At 32.2% G+C, this 19942-nt stretch overlaps 1 protein-coding gene across 2 annotated transcripts in view; it reads right to left on the bottom strand.

Annotated features, from left to right (window-relative positions):
- The window catches only part of LOC143239130 (xaa-Pro aminopeptidase 1-like), a 51608-nt gene extending 34394 nt beyond the window's left edge, over positions 1–17214 (bottom strand). For both annotated transcript variants that reach the window (XM_076479972.1, XM_076479973.1), the window contains exons 1-3: positions 17062–17214; positions 13485–13606; positions 3327–3434 (exon numbers count right to left, since the gene is read on the bottom strand). In XM_076479972.1, coding sequence (XP_076336087.1) covers positions 3327–3434; positions 13485–13606; positions 17062–17122 — 291 coding nt within the window. In that variant the 5' untranslated portion in view covers positions 17123–17214. The remainder of the gene's footprint in view (positions 1–3326; positions 3435–13484; positions 13607–17061) is intronic.
- Positions 17215–19942: the final 2728 nt, after the last annotated feature.

Here is a 19942-nt window from a genome sequence, read left to right as displayed (position 1 = left end):
TTTATAGTAGAGATGGTTAAATGTCTGAAACTGCATATGTATTAACATAAAAAATGGATACAGACTCGTAAGAACGAGCAAAATTTTTATTTATTTAATAATTCGATTTCATCGTTTCAAACTTCGGTTTTTATCCATTCACCACATACTGAACCATTCCTGTAATAATACTTGAATTCAAATCTGTAAATATTTTGATGTTGAGTAGCTATAAAATGTTCAACTATATATGTGTGTGTGTGTATGCTCAGAAGATGAAACAATCTGGAATTACTAATGTTCATTTAACCAGAAATAGTATGTAAAAATATTCAATTGTTTTCAGACTAACATCTTTCATAGCTGTATGAAAATGAAATTATATGACTTTATATTGAAACAGAACCTTTTCATAAAGCTAAAAAATATAAAAAAGTAACTTCTATTCTTATTCTTAAAAATAAACAGAATAATAAAAACAAACCAGAGTCTTAGTGCACATCTCCTACCAGTCAAGATCACGGAGTAACGTAACACTCACAAATTTGTTTGATTTAAATTTTTCGGCTATATCTATTACAAGAGCTAACTCTCCATATTTTCAGAATTTTTGACTGACGAATTCTATTGAGAGAAGGCTTCTAACAAGCAACATCCACCTCTAATTACACTACGTAACAAAATGTTTACTCTTTCTTGTTCCTAGGCAAAAAGTTATTTCCCAATTGTTTATCCCTAAAGTAAATGAAAAAGACCTATTTTTCTCTTCAAACTTTGCTTTTGTGACCTGGGTAATGACATTTTCAAATTTACCCATTTTTCAGAACATTCCAGGTTGCTTCACAGCTGAGTAGGTGATAGAGAATTTTTCGAACTTACAAGAATTTTCAGGAAGTTTCTGGAATGTTGTAGAACTTACAAGAATTTTCTAGAATGTTGGAGAACTTACGAGAATTTTCAAGAACTTTTAGAATTTTCTAGAACTTTCCATAGTAATATATATACAGGGGCTCATCACTCACCACTTCAGTTTAGTTCTAGGCCTAAGTGAACATATAGAACTATCCAAGGAGGATTTACTAAGTTTTCCTGTTATCTCTGTCTTTGGGACAGCAGCGACACCGCAGCGCACTACAACAGGAAGCACTGGCCTCAACGGACCGAGTTCTCTGTGGAGAGGCACAATGTCAAGTGTGAGCCACTACTGGACCTTCAGAAGGTGTTATTCCCATCATTGTACGTAAAACTGGGTCTTATGAAGCAATTTGTCACAGCTCTTGATAAGAAGTCTTCAAGTAACTTCGAGACTTCTTCCCTAAGCTGTCTGAAGCAAAGGTCAAAGCTGGTGTCTTCGTTGGATCACAAATAAAGAAGATCCTGGAGCGCACAGAATTCCCCAAGAAGCTCAGTGGAAAGAAAAAAAGCTTGACGCAGCTATATCACAGTGGTTCGGGGCTTCTTGGGCAATCATAAAGCCGAAAATTATGTGGAACTGGTTGAGGCTCTGGTGAAGAACTACAGCAAAATGGGTTGCAGGATGTCCCTGAAAGTCCATATCCTTGACGTTCATCTTGATAAATTCAAGGAGAACATGGTAGCTTACTCAGAGGAGCAAGGCGAGCGTTTCCACCAAGATATACTGGACTTTGAACGCCGCTTCGAAAGAGCGTATAACGAAAACATGATGGAAGACTATATTTCGGGGCTGATACGTGGAAATGATTTACACTACAGTCACAAATCTAAAAAAACTACTCACTTTTAAACATTGTTGTATATCTTTAACACAAATACATGTAAATATTGATTCATGTGTTGTTTCATTCAGACATTATGTAAATGAAAATGTGCAAATTTGCCCATTTTTACATAGAAAATAGGATAATTTCTAAATTTCGTTATCAAGGTCACAAAAGCAAAGTCTGAAGAGAATAATGACCATTTTCTGTACTTTTACAACATAAGCAATTAAGAAATAACACACACTATCCAGGAACAAAATTTGTGTTATATAGTGTTATTGTATGACCGAATACAGCAGTAAAATGAAAGTAAAAGAAGGAAATAAATGGCAGCTTTCAGAGGGATTTATGAAATAAATTATAGCTTATATTTTGCAAGTAATAACAAAAGACACGTTTACTTAATGTTATTAGTTTGATTCTTTTATCATTCATGTAACTTTGGACATTACTTGAATTTTTTATCGTGGACTCTATGGGTGGTACGTCAACGAAACAAAAAGACTATATCAAACACTGAACCTTAATTTCTTCTGGTAAATTATTAATATGTCTACATTGTCTTAGCAGTTTCGAAAAACCATTATATATGTAGATTTTTTTACTTTATAATCGAATGCGATTGTTTTAAAATTCGAAGCTCGAAACAAACGTCATGAGTTAATTTCGTTGATTTTTTATATTAATGTTTTCTACCTTTTATGTAAATTAAATTATTTTTATAACATCTTAAGTTCTATTTGTTTGAAGATTTCATCCCAAATTGCCTACTTTCAGTTACTGAACTTAAGCACAAAAATCTGAAATTTAAACCTTTCTTTGTTGAAAACTTTTTGTTTGTTTGTTTTGAATTTCTCGCAAAACTACATGAGAGCTGTCTGCTCTAGCCGTCCCTAATTTAGCAGTGTAAGACAAGACGGAAGGCAGCTGGTCATCACCACCCATCACCTACTTTTTTGATTCTCTTTTATTAAAGAATAGTGGGATTGATCATAAAATTATAGCACCCCTACGGTTGAAAGGACGAGTATGTTTGATGTGAGGGGGATTCAAATCAGCGACCCTCAGATTACAACAAATTTAGCACGCCATGACTTACAAATTATAACTACACTTTGTTCATGTTATCCTTAAAACATAATGATTTTACAATTTACCACGTGATGTTTTATTATCACGTTACTTAGGTACATTTTGCAGATACTCAATACAAACAAGGGCCTGATAAAATCTACTAAACAAAATCTGGTGAAGTGTATTTGTTACTTAATTCAAGTGTATTTGTCACTTAATTTTTAAGCATGATGATATGTAATTTAAAAGTAAGAAATGCAATGAGACAGTTCTAACTAGAAATACAATAGTGATGAAACCAGCTTTGTTCTCATACAAAATACATAGATTTTATAAATACAGTTTAATTTTAAATTTCACTGCATTATTCATAATATTAAGATATTCAGGAAAAATTTTAATTCGTAACAAATGACAAGTGCTTAAAATAAATCAACTTGTTATTATAGAACCATACAGAAAACGTTCGACTGGCGTAATCAAAACAACTCACAAACACTGGTCATTAAATGTCATGAAAATGAAACTGACCTGATGATCATCTTCAGAAGGAATAATGTATGCATCATAACCAGCCAACGTCATAACTTCTCGAAGACTTCGCAGACGATCTGACGTGTTAGTTCTGATAGAAGGAGGCTGTTACACATAGCAGAGCGTTAGAAATATCTAATTATTATTAAACTGTTATAGAATTTTATATTTTACATATCCCAAAATCCTATTTTACAGTTTAATCTCCGTCGTAGATTAACATAAAGTTTGGATATATATATTAAAATAGTCTGTTACCTACAACAAGAATGTAATATGTTATTATACACGTCTTCTGATGAAATAAATGTGGAGTCTCAGTTCATTTATTTTAGTTTGTTTCTAGATAAATACCTAGTGTGAATCTGCACACTGAGATATGCTTATGTCGAATATATTTTGTTGTCTGGTATGAGGAACTCTTTCTTTGTGTTTCCGTTAATTATGTTATACCGAGACTTACTGATTTTGGCTAGTTCTATACGTTTTACAGACAGGCAGATTGATAAATTATCAAAGAATGAAACAATAACACTTCAATATACAAGAATGAAATACTCTTAATACAGAAAATATAAAATACTAGAAATAAATATTACAATAAATAAGTCACGTGAAGCATATGACCTAGTTATAAATAAAATACGAGAAGTACTTACTAAAGAAAATATTAATCAGAAATTTTGAACCAAAAAATAAAAGAATACAATAATATGTCAATCACACGGTACTATGTAGGTCACTCGGCCTTTTGCACAAGAACTAGGTTCGTTGGCTGGCTGGCATTCGACAGAAGTAATGGTGACTGAGACGCCATTTATGCTAGCAAATTACTCGAACAACTGTATTTATGGTGTGAAGAAGATAACATCAGTGAAGTGTGTTTTTTATCAGTTTTATGTGAGTCATTTAGAAATAAGAAATAAGTTACGCAATATTCTTTTCTCATAGGGACTTATTTTCTGATATTGAAAACCATATTTGAATCACCAATTCAACAATAAGTCGGAAGTAAAGCTAGATAGAAGAGAAGATGCTAAATCAGTAGGGAATACAATTATATGAATTGTTTTATGCATACGTCACGATAATCAATACCAAAATGTTCTCTGCTGTAGAAACAGGAATTTAGTTTGAACTGACCGAAACGATAAACTTACGTTTCTAAAATTCAATATACAGATGGTACCAAAATCTCCAAAGTTTAGTATGTAATAGCATTGAGCCACTTTTGATTGCTAACATAGTTTTTGTAGTTAACTACAAAGCCACACAATGAGCTACCTATCTGTCCTTTGCCAACCACGGGTTCAAAAACTGGTTTCTAGTGTTTTTAGTCCACAGAGATGCCGTTATGCCACTGGGGGCTCGTTAATATAGCTTAATCTTTTTCTTAAGCTTCAACCAGTATTTATTGAAGTCCTAAATCACAAATCTTTTAATAAACCTGGCTACATTTTGGGGAAGAAAGAATACAATCTAGTCCAATCAGAAATTATAAAGCACATCTGCACACATACATTACGAGGTTTAGTAGAATATAATGATGTATTTTAGTTATGATGCTTTCAAGGTTTTATACTATTTCGTTTTTATCTGTTTTAATAATATGCTAGAAAGGTTTAATTAGTGTGCTTGTTAATTTATACGTTCTGCTCAAATAAATCATTTGCCTCGGTTGCGAATATATTTACCATTGTGACGAAACATGCCGAATACAAAAGATATTGGATCGGTTGTGTCTGTTCTGGTGGTTAACTTGCAGAACTATGGTTTTGACGGTTCACAGTTCGCGCTCGGTAAATGCCACAAATAAAAGGTATTCTGCATTATTTCTATTATATAAAGCTCAAGAGTTTACGATTGTTGCTGTGGTCTAGCTACCTTCCTTCGATTCTATCAGTTCTAAATGGATAGCGGATTTATCTCTCGGATATCTGTGTTATATACTTGAAGTAAAAACAAACGAAACTTACATTTATAGAATACACATTCTTGTATAAACCAGATGACAAACCAACACATTATAGGATACACAGATTATACAAGCCTGCGATATAGAAAAGAAAGGTTTGTAAGGACTCTGTACACAGTACCAAGAACAATTGTATGTTTTTAAATATTTAGCCAAAATAACTATAAACACCAATATATCGCATTAAAAGCCACGAGTTTTGGTGACATATACTTTACAGTTTGTTGAAAAATGCTGCCATTCAACTTAACGTAATGCTAACATAGGCTTAATTGTTACGAATGATGCTAAACAGGTTGGTAGTTTGAAATTCAGACGTGTTTGGGTTTCTTGTTTAATTTCTGTCTCAGTTGTGTTGATGCCACTTAAGAAAGTATCATGGTTTAAGGCATTACTATGTTAGTTACTATATCGAGTGTAATTACTTTTATTTTATTTTGATGTGTCGCTCCAAGTCATATATTCATTATAAAGTTTCATTGTTAGCTTAAACTTTATATTTAAGACTAACCTAAATTTCCCAAGCTAGCCGAATCTCATGAGATATTGTTGGGCTTACGGCTGAAAATATCACTAATAGCAAGACATTTCGCTGACGAAACAGTAATTCTTATGATACTTATAGTAAGTAGTATGAACATAATATTTATTTGTTTTGATTTTGAATTTCGTTTCAGTACGTAAGTTACTCCGAACTCACAATAATGTATCAAATATATGTATGTATGCATATTCTGATTTCTAATTGTATATCTTCTTTTCTGTTTATTTTTCCCTGTATTAGTCCGTTGACTATGAAGCTGATAGCACTATGTAACAAAATTTTTACTTTTTTCTTGTTCCTGAGCAAAAAGTGTTATTTTCCAATAGCTTATGCCTAAAGTAAGTGAAAGAAAAACAAACTATTTTTCCCTTCAAACTTTGCTTTTGTGGTCTGGAAGCGTATAACGATTTACATCACAGTCGCAAATCTCGAAAAACTATTCACTTCTAAACATTTTTGTATAAATTTAGTATAAATACATGTAAATCTTGATTCATAAGTTGTTTTATTCAGACCTTTTGTAAATGAAAATGTGCAAATTTGCCCGTTTTAACATAGAAAATATGTTTATTTCTAAATTTCATTATCCAGGTCACAAAAGCAAAATTTGAAGGGAATAATGGCCATTTTCTGTATTTTTACAACATAAGCAATTAAGAAATAACACATACTATCCAGGAACAAAATTTGTGTTACATAGTGTAATTACACATGGAGCTCGCAAGGAATTCTCCAAAATATTGGATCATTTATCTTATCTATCACACGTGTTTATTTACATAAGTAAATTAATAACACAAACTAAAGTTTATTTATCACATAGTTTTATTATGTAAAGAAGAGCTAGCAGGCACGCAAAACAGAATTGATATATTAAACAAAAGTTAAATAAACAGATGGGATAATAAAAATACCATATACGTTACACATTTCCCTCATGTCCATGTATTGCTTGTATCATTTCAAAGTTATCTGTAATTTTGCTTTCTATTGATACAAGGTAACGCTGATGAAATGTAATATATGTGAGCGTACTTTTTATTCGCCTTAGATAATGTCAGTCCAATTACTAAACCATGCATAATAAGTCACACCTTTTGAAGCCGTATTTTCCCATTTAATAATACAAGACCAGCAAATCTGCTGTTTAAACACACAGTGGTTTCATTTTAACTTGAAGTAAACTTAGTTTTATAATACTTCTTGTCTGTTAATAAATAAAGCTGGTTTAATAGGAGATATTCACGTAATCCAGGGATAATATGCAGATTTAGCTTAGCACAAGCAAACAGAAATAGCACTGAATAAGCTCCTCAGATTTTAATATATTATTTCACTATATTATAATCGTGATTGTGGTAAACACTGATAATCAATATTTATTTCATACTTCTTTGTAAAACCCAAACTTTTGTAGCTTTAACCTCCGAGCTTGTTGGTGAATATCGAGTGAAGTAATACTTGGGAGTTATATAATTCTGAAATGATAGACTATGGAGAATTCAGCTATGCAACACCATCTGCCGTCAACTCATAGGTACTCTAACATAATAGTAAGATTTAACACCAAAATACGGACGGCGGTTTTGTTTTTCGTCGGTAAGTAACGCAAAATGCATATCTTTCGATCTACGGTTCAGACGATCTCCAGGAACCACGATAAAATAAAGTAACGCTTTATTTTGTTTTAATGTGTGGTAAATGTTATTACTGCATGTTTTACTTTATTCTTGCTAATGTACTGTGACAAAAAGAAATATTTATGTGAATAATTTCAGGCGTAATCAATTAAAGGGAAGTTTTCCATACATCACAGATATGTAATAACAGCAAATTAGCACGTTTATTTAATGAATATCTTTCGAGAATATGGCTATACTACTTGTATATATTTATGATTAATCACGTACTCTCTATTTTTTAGAGCAGTTCAAAATTCCACTCACGGATTACACTTTATTATAATATGTCTGTAAAATAAATCCCATTTTTCACGCACATTTGAACTATGGATACCACCGTTTCCTTTCACACAAGACATCCAGCAATAATCTTACATACTAAATAAACCTGTGTACGTAACTTTTCGCGAACAGTGTAAAAAGGTAGGCTAACTGGCTAGCTGCCATATGTTTTGGTGTTAAGTGTCTTCAACAGATTTCCGGGATTATTATATTACAGAAGATTGCGAAACAGTCAATAAAAATATACTTGTTTGTACAAAGCTACACAGATAATTGTGTAATATATCATAGTCAATTGCTCCATGTAATAGACAGAGAGTTTAAGCAAGTGGAAATGTTACCGACAAACTTACTGTTCTCATAAAGATTAATGTAAAACGGTTTATTTATATATCATGTATGTAAGCACAATTAAACATATTTCTAACATTAATAAGCAATAATGTATTAATTACAGACAAAGTTATAATACTTCGTAGTTCAAAGATTCTTTATATTACACGTAAGTTTATGCAAAGAGAAATAACGTATTTAGTAACAATAAAATAATTTAATAAATACAGTTACATGAAAGACTTGGTCTCAGTTTGTTATCTGTAATAACAGTTTTGCAGAATTATTCCTTCCTCACTACATTAGAGATGTTTTTTGTACAGCCCATCAAATCACTATTGAATCTACTTAAACTAGAATTATACATTTTAGTTTATATTCTTTTCGTTATAACATGAATATCATTAACTTGATTGGTTGATTTGTGAGGAGAGTTTGCTTTATTAAAATTTAGATTTTTTAAGCAAAAGCCATTTTAAATACTATTTTAGTAATTTATTTTTCCAGTTCAATAAACCAACTACAAAGAAACAATTATTTCGGACCCAGTGATCATAGCTATTCACATCACTTTAAGTTGTATTTCACTCTTTTCAAAACTGATGTTCACATTGTTAAGATACAAGACCTGACACTGTATCTGTAAAATAATTTTCCCCTGTCTTAGTCATATCTGAGAGCAGGTTTTATATTTTTCATCTATTAGTTTTTCACTTTATTTATCCAAGTTCTTAAGATAAATAAAGAGATAAACTTCAGTTGAACAGACTGTATCATCACATACCTATTCTAAAAAGTCAAAGAAAGAAATCAATAACTATATCAAGTTGTTCAAAAACATTTGCAAGATGTTAATAGTACTGAAGCATAACAATGAATAACTGAAAGAACGAAACTAAATTATGTATGGATATAATTTAGGGGAGAATAAAACACGTGAAATATTATCTGAGCAAGCATTTTGATTAAGGAGGCTTTGATTCATAGTGTTACAAATCACAAAAGCTTTTGAGCCACTATAATAGAGCGTAAGCAGTTTATCACGATATTTCAAAACAATTGATGTACTTGGTTAACATACATAACAGATTTCATTCTGAGGTATAAACCATAAATACAAGGTGAGTCAGAGGTATGTTCACAGACTTACAATTGTAAAATCCAGTATTCGATTCCCTTCTCTGAACAGAGTGCAGTTAGCCCATTAAGTAGTTTGCGTAAGCACAAAAAATAAAAATACCACGAACATATAGTTTATCTGGTACCCATCTATTAAACGACATTTGATGTTATTTTTGTGCAGTATCTGCAGGGGCTCCAGCTATATATGGTAACTAAATTTGGGAACACCTTGTGTTGCTCCTGAGTTAAAATCATTCATTTTGTAGAACCTTCATGGGTGAATTTGTTTTTCAACCTTTATTTCATTTCTTTAGCTCCAACAAATTATACAAAACCTTTTCTTGAAAATGTATAGAATCTAATATGATTGCTTTTATTTGTTTGTAACTGAGTACAAAGCTACACAATGGGCTATCTGTGCTGTGCATCACAGCCATACAAAACCGCTTTATAGCGTTGTAAGTCCGCAGATTTACCACTGAGCTACTGCGAGACTGTAGAATTTAGAAATAAGAATTTTTGCATAAAAGTTATAAATGACTTATAAATAAATTATGGTTGTTGTGCTTTTTCAGTTTATGGACGAAGGTGTTTTATTTGTTTTCCACAACCTGTAAATCCCCCCCCAAAAATTTTAACTGTTTCAGTCATCTTACTCCACTTTTTTCTTTTAAAGCATCTACACAAAAAACTCTTTCACGTTCTTTGTGATTTTTTATAACAGATTGCAACGTACGAGCTGTGAGCTTCATGACGCCAAAGCTAGCGAAGCCTAGCTCCTTAACTGATTAGCTGTTTATGATTTTAAGTTTAAACTCGTTAAACATGCTACCAGTCTTATAGCTGAAGTATTTACTGAAACATTTGACCCTGACAGACATGCGCAGTAACATTAACAAGTATTAGTTTTTTGCTACTGAGTAGAGATAATAAAACGGAATCAGTTTATTTAGAATGGAAAGTTAAAACCACTTTATCTATAAGCTGGTACGAACACTTCGCTGGCAATATGAATGACGGTATCGCAAGTGTTGTGCATGTGACATTGCAACTTGACAACGGCTTTTTGATACAAACACACACAGACATTTATGTGTATGATACATACTGAAAGAATCAAATGTTTAAGCTATATATTTTTGATATATATATATGTGTGTGTCATACATTATTTATTTTCTGTGCGAGTTTGATGTTTGTGCACGCTCGTGTGTCTTTTAATAATTTTAAGTTATGATATAGGCCATGCAGTGACGGAAGTCTGGTATTAAATTGGAGCAACCTCGATACCATAGGCCTAATGGATAACTTAAATATAATTACATGTGAATTAATTGAAAATATTCGTATTTCATGTATAATTCATATTTGCAAATTGAGAACATGTATTTGTTTATTTATGCTTTCTACTTAGTTTTCACAAAATGTGTTTAGATTTATATAAAGAAAACAGTTTGCGCTGTCCACAAGGTGTCGTGTTCACAGTTGACTTCAATGCTTAAAATACTCAAATATTGCGATATGATGATGCAATTTTGTTAACAAATATCATGAATCAAGCAACTGAATATTCAGTGCAATCCTATTGGTAAGGATATATAAGCCTGTAAGAGCTATATTATAATTTTCTTGATTAAAATTGCTTTTAACTGTAATGATTATTCTGACAAAATATATTGTAGTGACTAACTAAAACAAACTGTAATGATTATTCTTACAAAATATATTGTAGTGACTAAGACAAACTGTAATGATTATTCTTACAAAATATATTGTAGTGACTAAGACAAACTGTAATGATTATTCTTACAAAATATATTGTAGTGACTAAGACAAACTGTAATGATTATTCTTACAAAACATATTGTAGTGACTAACTAAGACAAACTGTAATGATTATTCTTACAAAATATATTGTAGTGACTAAGACAAACTGTAATGATTATTCTTACAAAATATATTGTAGTGACTAAGACAAACTGTAATGATTATTCTTACAAAACATATTGTAGTGACTAACTAAGACAAACTGTAATGATTATTCTTACAAAATATATTGTAGTGACTAAGACAAACTGTAATGATTATTCTTACAAAATATATTGTAGTGACTAAGACAAACTGTAATGATTATTCTTACAAAACATATTGTAGTGACTAAGACAAACTGTAATGATTATTCTTACAAAACATATTGTAGTGACTAACTAAGATAAACTGTAATGATTATTCTTACAAAATATATTGTAGTGACTAAGACAAACTGTAATGATTATTCTTACAAAATATATTGTAGTGACTAACTAAGACAAACTGTAATGATTATTCTTACAAAATATATTGTAGTGACTAACTAAGACAAACTGTAATGATTATTCTTACAAAATATATTGTAGTGACTAAGACAAACTGTAATGATTATTCTTACAAAACATATTGTGGTGAATAACTAAGACAAACTGTAATGATTATTCTTACAAAACATATTGTAGTGACTAACTAAGACAAACTGTAATGATTATTCTTACAAAATATATTGTAGTGACTAAGACAAACTGTAATGATTATTCTTACAAAACATATTGTAGTGACTAAGACAAACTGTAATGATTATTCTTACAAAACATATTGTAGTGACTAACTAAGACAAACTGTAATGATTATTCTTACAAAATATATTGTAGTGAATAACTAAGACAAACTGTAATGATTATTCTTACAAAATATATTGTAGTGACTAAGACAAACTGTAATGATTATTCTTACAAAACATATTGTAGTGACTAACTAAGACAAACTGCAATGATTATTCTTACAAAACATATTGTAGTGACTAACTAAGACAAACTGTAATGATTATTCTTACAAAATATATTGTAGTAACTAACTAAGACAGTTGGGTATATTAATATTATTTATATTAGTTCTAGTCCATCCGTTTTTATAAAAGTTTGTTTTTATAACTTTAATTCTATCATCATTTTAAGGAAGATTTTCCTGTTATAAAAATTGATAACAATTCTGTGAATGAAGGGTTCGGTAATAAAAAGCCTCCTGGTGGCTCAGTGGTAAACCTTAGGGCTTATAACGTTAAAAGTAAGGTTTAGATACCCACGACGAACACAATATAAAAAGCTCATATATAGTCAGTAGCAAATTCTTCTTTGCTGTTTTTCTTAACCGAATATAGAGATTTGCTGTCACGCTTATAACCTTTCCGCAACTAAAAGTGCAGAGGATGATGAGCACGACTCGTGCCTTGGATCTTCCAAGTTAGAGACCAGCGTGATAAACAGTAATCTGCTTGAAAATATATTTAAAACCAAACTGTGTACATTTCCAGTTTAGTAACAGCGTAGATAATCAGATATTCAATTACTCAACAAGTCTACGGGAGTTTTAATTTTACATCTATTACAAAAAAGGAAACAATAAATTAATTTATTGCAATCTTTTAAATGGTGTTAACTGGAAAACTATAAACGAATTAACTGCAAAATGTACTATAAGCCAAGATAAATTGACTTCAGGTTTATATTCTGCCTGCTATAATTGATGCGAGTTCACAATCAAAAGAGAATTCTCCTATATTGGTTAATTAATACCTTAGGTTCAACAAATTTTCTTTTTATGATAACAAAAAGTGTAGTTCTTTGTCTCATTAAAATTAAGTCTCTTAACTAATCAGTTAGCGATTTATTTTATGTGTCTTGTTCATGTGCCTCAATTTATCATTAAATAAATAAGAAGTTGTGGTATGAAACATGATTATTTTCATGAATATTTATATGACGATGAGTGACATATATTCTCGATTGTTATAAGAACATTGAACTGTATCTTGTTAAATCTATTTCAAATCAACTTTTTTTCTTTCTTTTAGCAAAGACACATCGGGCTATCTGCGGAGCCCACCGAGGGGAAGCGAACCCCTGATTTTAGCGTTGTAAATCCATAGACTTACCGGTGTACTAGCGAGGGACCTATTTCAAACCAAACAAAACCATGTTTCAAACTCTTATATCTATAAGATAAGTAAGAAGTGTAACAAAATAGAAGGTATACTTAATTATTTGGAGATAGAAAATAAAATTGTAACATAAATTCATAGGTTACGTTTCTTCTGAAAAATATGAATAAATAAATTCTATATGTATCCTTATGCAATGCGAGAAAATGCATGTTATTTTATTGAAAGAAATACAAGAAATGCTTACATTACTATTCTCTGGACAGGCTAGACGGTCACTTTCCCTTACTTCTCCAGTGGACCTTTTACCTTCAGTTTCAATTCTGGTCTTTTCCACTGCATCAACAGGCGACACTTCAAGCACTGCTTCTGCAATAAAACAATTCAGCATCATTTATTTTCAAAATTAAACAGTTAAATAAGCATTTTTAAACGAAAAGTAATACGCCATTCGAGAAACGTTTTGCCTCATATGCAATCTCGGCTATAACGCAATATATGTCCCCGGTGTATTTGCACCAGGTGACCTATTATAATAATATCAAAATGCACTTCTGAATAGTTAAGACACAAATGCTCGTAAGAGGTATAATAAAATTAGAAACGTAATATGATCTTTAAGTAAACGTTTTATTCATATCCAATGTTTCTATATGAACCTGGACAATATCTATATTTTATGGTAATCTGATCAAAACATTTAACTACTAAAATTTTAGTTTATACTTTAAAATGACATCAAAATAACTCTAAAAATCTTTTTTTAAGTACGAATAAAATACTTGGTATAAAAGGTTATGATATCCATCAAAATGTAACGAATGTGTAAGTTAAGCTGCATCAGGAAACATTATAGAAATAAATAGGAGACTGAAAAAATATATTAAAAATATTTAACATTTGAGCTCTAAAAATTACTATGCTTCAAAATGTCGAACTAAATATGTAGAATAGTCAAATCACGGAATAAGTGGGAAAAATCATAATATTAGAGTTTTTAGCGGAATAAGAGATGAAGATAATCAGTCAACGTTTATTTACTGAGAAACACTAAACTTGACAGCAGGCAAACAAAAGGTAACAGTACACTAGCAGTTGTTTTCCGTCGTACGTTGTTCCAGATAGCTTGCCTTGAATACTTTCTGCGAATATCTGTTACTTAAATCCAAGTTGCTTCAAATATTTACGCTCTACATCCAAGATATAGTAAGGCGTTATCGAATCTCCCGAAGAACATGGAGAGCTGTTTTAGAAATGAAATAGAAATCCTATAACACGAGCGCTTTCGAAAGGTGGACCTTTCTTCTTCATGGGCAAACTGTTTGTTTTGGTTTTTGGAATTTCGCACAAAGCTACTCGAGGGCTATCTGTGCTAGCCGTCCCTAATTTAGCAGTGTAAGACTAGAGGGAAGGCAGCTAGTCATCACCACCCACCGCCAACTCTTGGGCTACTCTTTTACCAACGAATAGTGGGATTGACCGTCACATTATACACCCCCACGGCTGGGAGGGCGAGCATGTTTAGCGCGACGCGGGCGCGAACCCGCGACCCTCGGATTACGAGTCGCACGCCTTACGCGCTAGGCCATGCCGGGCCCATGGGCAAACTGGAAGCTGTTTTAGGTCATTCAGTTTTATTTTATACAAAATAAGAAAAAATACATTAATTTAAATGCTAGTGTTGTCTAGTAGTTTTAAAATATTACCAAAAGAAGATTGAACAGTTTAGTTTCAAATTTTGAATAAATATTTGTGAATAAATCGCCAGTTTCTGTTTGTATGTTTTTTCAGCCAGCAAAATAGTTTCCTCAATTCCATATAAAAACTCGTATTAATTGGAACGATGTTGTATACGAACAAAAACTTCGGGAAACTTTCTCTTTATTCTTTTATTTGGTTTAGTTTTATTCCAGTAAGGATACATTAAACTACCGCCTAAAAATGTTCGAACATACCTTTAGAAATGATTACTCTGCAGTAAAAAAATAATCGGCTCTTTTCAGATACTTTTGAATAGTGAATTTACGAAAAATGTTGTTTTAGAGATATATATATAAAATAAAAACCTTTATAACGTACATTCGTTTGAGTTTATAATTTACACTCATTTGAGTTGTCTTCAAATATAATGAAAATTAAATCGCAACCCTAAATGTGATGAAAGTTTCTCATTATCGATTCTATTATGACGATTAAAAACAAACTATGTTATGCTATTTGAACGTTTTTAATTTAATCTATTATTATAAAATAATATTTTATTGCATAAATATAAACAGAATTAAAATAGAATTGTGTAAGTCTTAAGAAAATTTCAAATATTTCGAAACGTTTAAGTACCTAAATAAAAAAGTAAACAAAAATCTAACATTATTTTTGCATTCAAGAATGTATTTATGGAGCTCTTATGTTGTAAGATTGTGAGTTATAGTATGCGTCTATTCGTCATTATGATAAAACAATAGCTTTAGTTTTGGATATATTTATTATTCGTTCAAAGTTTTAAACTAATATACTAGGGGCAAGACAAATAATCAACAATACCCATCACCAACTCTTTGGTTACACTAATGGAATAGTAGGATTTGAAATATCGCTCTTAAGGTTCACAGTCCAGCACGCTAACTACCAGATCATGTTTCGCCTCACTAGATTTGGATTATAACGCATTAATACTGACGATAACAACAACGTTATATCTACGCTTATCACTTTACTTTGTACATTTAGTAATAGTAGGCAATTTATAAAGCCTATTGGAAGAAAAACTAAGACAAAAGTTGTTACTAATCGCCCCTTTACGAGTCAACACTACTTTTAAGAACTTACAACGCTGAAGCCTATGTTTCATCTCTCTGCCATACATTAGATAATTAATTGTGTAACCTTGAGCTGAAAATCAACAACAGTATATTACTAATTACCAAAGACATATCTCACTGATAATTTTTCAAAATAAAGGAATTTGTTTAATAATTATTTTTAAAAGTTGATTTATTAACATTAAAAATATGTACAAATTATAATTTTTAAATTATTTTCAATATTACGATCAATTATTTTTCAGTAATCGCGCTTGCACAACTTTATCGAAATTGGATAAATACATATGTCCCCTGTAGAGACAGCGGTAAGTCCAAGGACTTACAACACTGAAATCAGGGGGTTTGATTCCCCTCAATACACACAGCAAATAGTTCGACGTTATTTTGCTATAAGAAAAAAAAGGTATAAATAGAAAAGTATTTATGAACGTCAATCCTTTGTTCTCTTCAAAATTCTACAAATAAACACATGTGTTTGTAAGGATATAAGATTCAAAGAGAAATTGCTTCTTATTAAATTAGAAATTAAAAAAATATATATATATTTATATAACATAAAAAATGATCTTCAATTTAGGTGTGTTTTTTGTTTCTTTTAGTGATATCAATTGGCTTGACGTAGCCAGGTGGTTAAGGCATTTGAGAGTCGCTGGTTCGAATCCACACCACACCGAACATGCTACCCCTTTCAGCCGTAGGAGCTTTATAGTGGAAATGAGTAGCTGCCTTCCCTCTAGTCTTACACTGCTAAATTAGGGACGGCTAATGCAGATAGCTCTCGTGTATCTTTGCGCAAAATTCAACACAAACAAACTAGTAACATAAATGTATGTGATAGTTACTGTAAACTTTTAATTTTATGTTCTAATTATAATTATTGTGAAGACTGAATAGCTGTTAAAATTTACGATTTTAACAGATGTTCATGAATCTTAAAGATTAAGAACTTGTTTGTCACTTAATGTACTATGTTACAAAACTGGACCAAGAAGAACTTACGAGTCAGTAGTATGAGTGCAGCAAATAGCCAAATCAGCATTCTTGTTGTAACTGGAACCATTTTTGAAACGTGTTTACTCTTCGAAGTCACTTAGCTCTCTGTTGTTAAGTGGAACTCGAGTGCTTCTTATAAAGCTGCAACGAGAACGCTATAGTATTTCCTCTTACTGGCTTTACATAATTCATCATGTACGTACAAACGACCTAATTTCACTATAAAATGTTCATAAGTGACGTAGCTATGATGTTCTAGTTTCTATTCTGCATGAAATATACATCCCTATTATTCCTTAACAATTCGATATCATTAATTACAGAAATTCATATAAATACTTATACATGTACTTGTTTATATTAATCCTTTCAATATGGAAAGCTTTCGACATTTTGTAGCAGAATACACACTTATATAGTACATTCTAGAAAAACATTATTAGTGTGAAGCAGAATTAGGTGGGTTTATAGTCTTAAAACGGTACAATCCGATTTTTTGTTTTGTTTTGTTTTTTTTTGGAATTTCGCACAAAGCTACTCGAGGGCTATCTGTGCTAGCCGTCCCTAATTGAGCAGTGTAAGACTAGAGGGAAGGCAGCTAGTCATCACCACCCACCGCCAACTCTTGGGCTACTCTTTTACCAACGAAAAGTGGAATTGACCGTTACATTATACGCCCCCACGGCTGGGAGGGCGAGCATGTTTAGCGCGACGCGGGCGCGAACCCGCGACCCTCGGATTACGAGTCGCACGCCTTACGCGCTTGGCCATGGGTACAATCCGAGATCTCATTCTCCGCAGCCTGCTGAGATCAGATAATTTATTGGGTGACTCTACGCTGAGGCTCGACATGGCCACGTGGTTAAGGCACTCGACTCGTAATCCGAGCGTCGCGAGTTCGAATCCCCGTCACACCAAACATGTTCGCTCTTTCAGCCGTGGGAGCGTTATAATGTGACGGTCAATCCCATTATTCGTTGGTAAAAGAGTAGCCCAAGAGTTGGCGGTGGGTGGTGATGACTAGTTTCCTTCCCTCTAGTGTTACATTACTAAATTAGGGACAGCTAGCGCAGGTAGCCCTTGAGTAGCTTTGCGCGAAATTAAAAACAAAACAAAAGTTTAATAACATTTCATTCCAATATTATGCGTATGATTTCAATGCTGAGACTATTTCACGCTGTGATCTAGACTGTTAATTTGTATTTAAGATATCACATAAAGTAACAAAATAAAGCCGAATTATTTAGTTTCCGCGACGTTTTGATCGTATCACAATAAGCATAAAATAAATTTCACTAAATGCACGTAGAACACACGCGTAAAGGCAAAAATGTTTAGGTACGGCTAGTGCTGATAGTCCTCGTGTAGCTTTGCGCGAAATTGAAAAAAACAAACAAACACTGCGCTGAAACAAACAAAAATGTGTGTAATTAGGTTTTAATTCAGTTTTGTCTTTCAAATAGTAATTAGTAGTTATATTAAGAGTAACGAAATGAAAACACCTAAGTTAATTGTAATATAACGTACAAAACCCCATATAACAAAGCCTATATCAGAAAGTAAATCCATTTGGAAAGAGGACTTTCATTCATGAAGGGTGTATGGAAAATCAAAAGTAAATGGCTATTTATACTCAAGTAAGGAAAGTCCACTTTCTGAGAGCGCTTGAGATATGAGACTGCTCTAACTTTCTCTGTTAATCTCGTGCGTACTTTAACATCATGAGTAAACAAATCCATAAATATATATATATATATTTATTTATAAAGAAAAGTGTTATTTGTTTATGGCTGTCAGTCATTCGTTGACAAAGTTGGGGGACATTTTGGTTATTTGTAATATTATATGTTATTCATTGATCACGTAATATTATGGATAATTAATTGGTCATTATGAATCACAGTAGTGGTTAATAATAGGCATCGTCCATTTTCTCTTCTTTTTATTATTATTATTTTCCAGCCAGCCTGCTGGAAGAACTGGGGTATTAGAATTAAACCTGGTAAATATCACTACACTTACCATTTTGCACTGCGTATGGTACTTTTAAAGTTATTTTTGTATTTTTCATAAGCTAAAAAAATCATTATTCTAGTGAAAAACAATGTTATCATTACCCCTTTAAGCTCGGCTTGACAAACAAGCGGTGAGTGGGGCTTTCATATATACTTTTGTAACAGTATAATGTGTTTACTGCATTACTAATTAACTTATTAATTTCGGCCTTTTCTACTATAATGGGGTTTAATATATCAGCATCAGGCGATAAGTTTGCCTTACTTATACCCAATGGTTGAGCCTCAGTTTCGTATTTTTTTTGCTTTATAGTACTTTGAAGATCAGTGACCTTCCTATCACTGTCTGCAGACAATAAAGGGTGATATAGATGAGGGACGTTGTGGGCTTGAGCACCTTTATCTTGCTTTCTTAATTTATTCTTATTTTTCTTCCTTACGGCTCTTTATTTTTAACATGAGAATTTAGCGTTTGTTTTTCAAATTTAGCGCAAAGCTACACGAGAGCTATCTGCGGAAGCCGTTCCTAATTTAGCAGTGTAAGACTAGAGAGAAGGCAGCTAGTCATTACCACTCACCGCAAACTCTTGGGCTACTCTTTTACCAACGAATAGTGGGATTGACCGTCACATTATAACGCCCCCACGGCTGAAAGGGCGAGCATGTTTGGCGCGACAGGGATGCGAACCCGCGACCCTCAGATTACGAGTCGCACGCCTTAACACGCTTGGCCATGCCGGGCCCATTTTAAAACTGTTTGTTGTAGTTGTTAAGGCCTGCTTTTTCATCCCAGGTTTAAATTTGCACGCATGCATACACAGAAATACTATATATATGTTCCCCAGCAGTGCAGCGGTATGTCTGTAGACTCA

This window comes from Tachypleus tridentatus, chromosome 13 (assembly GCF_004210375.1).
Source record: "Tachypleus tridentatus isolate NWPU-2018 chromosome 13, ASM421037v1, whole genome shotgun sequence".
NCBI classification, from domain to species: domain Eukaryota; kingdom Metazoa; phylum Arthropoda; class Merostomata; order Xiphosura; family Limulidae; genus Tachypleus; species Tachypleus tridentatus.
This window is presented reverse-complemented; position numbering and strand designations above follow the sequence as displayed.